The 777-nt window shown below is 30.8% G+C and overlaps 1 protein-coding gene across 1 annotated transcript in view; it reads right to left on the reverse strand.

The window, feature by feature from the left end:
- LOC106868257 (uncharacterized) overlaps positions 1-777 on the reverse strand; it is a 207,241-nt gene that overhangs the window by 6,784 nt on the left and 199,680 nt on the right. Inside the window, exon 54 of the mRNA XM_052970932.1 lies at positions 470-628. Coding sequence (XP_052826892.1) covers positions 470-628 — 159 coding nt within the window. The remainder of the gene's footprint in view (positions 1-469; positions 629-777) is intronic.

Below are 777 nucleotides of genomic sequence, written 5' to 3' on the forward strand. Positions count from 1 at the left end.
GCGACTTTGGGTTTCGTGTGTAACCAACTAAAAGTGTTATAAAGGTAATCCGAATCTATTTTTTTATCTTCTGATGTATCTTCTGATGTATTTCCATCCTCAATAATAATAATAATAATAATAATAATAATAATAATAATAGTAATAATAATAATAATAATGTTATCTCTATAATTATATATATATATATATATATATATATATAATGATATAATTCGTTATTGACAAAGCATTGAAACTCAAAGTTTCCTACATACCTTATATCAAGCAATCATCAAACGACAACTTTTTCTGAAAATATCTGGTGCAAATATGTAACTCAGATATTTTTAGAACAGGTTGAGTTCGTTGTCTTACCCCGAGCCAAGCATCTACTTAGAAGTAAGTGGGCTATATTAATGTTAAAAGGATTTTGTTACAAGATACATCACAGATTTGCTGCAACAAATTGTAGCGATTTTTTACTTACTTATATTGCATTGATCTGCACTTGTACTTCCGGTAGTAAGAGTTATGGTGTTGTTCATACATTTCACACAAGTGTTAACAGTACTATTCTGCTCTCGATAGTAGCCAATGTCACATGGCGTGCAGTTGGTAGTACGTTCAAACCCAGCAGCACATGTTACTAATGAAAATAAATAATAAAATATAAATAATATGCTGCTAAGTGACAACAGTTCAAAGAAACAAACTTTATTACGGTTTTGTAGTTGGCTTGCAAGGTTCTTTATGGGGATTCATGTGTTGGAACAAATTTTGTTGTGTCTGGGGGGG

This window comes from Octopus bimaculoides, chromosome 9 (genome assembly GCF_001194135.2).
Source record: "Octopus bimaculoides isolate UCB-OBI-ISO-001 chromosome 9, ASM119413v2, whole genome shotgun sequence".
Lineage (NCBI taxonomy): Eukaryota > Metazoa > Mollusca > Cephalopoda > Octopoda > Octopodidae > Octopus > Octopus bimaculoides.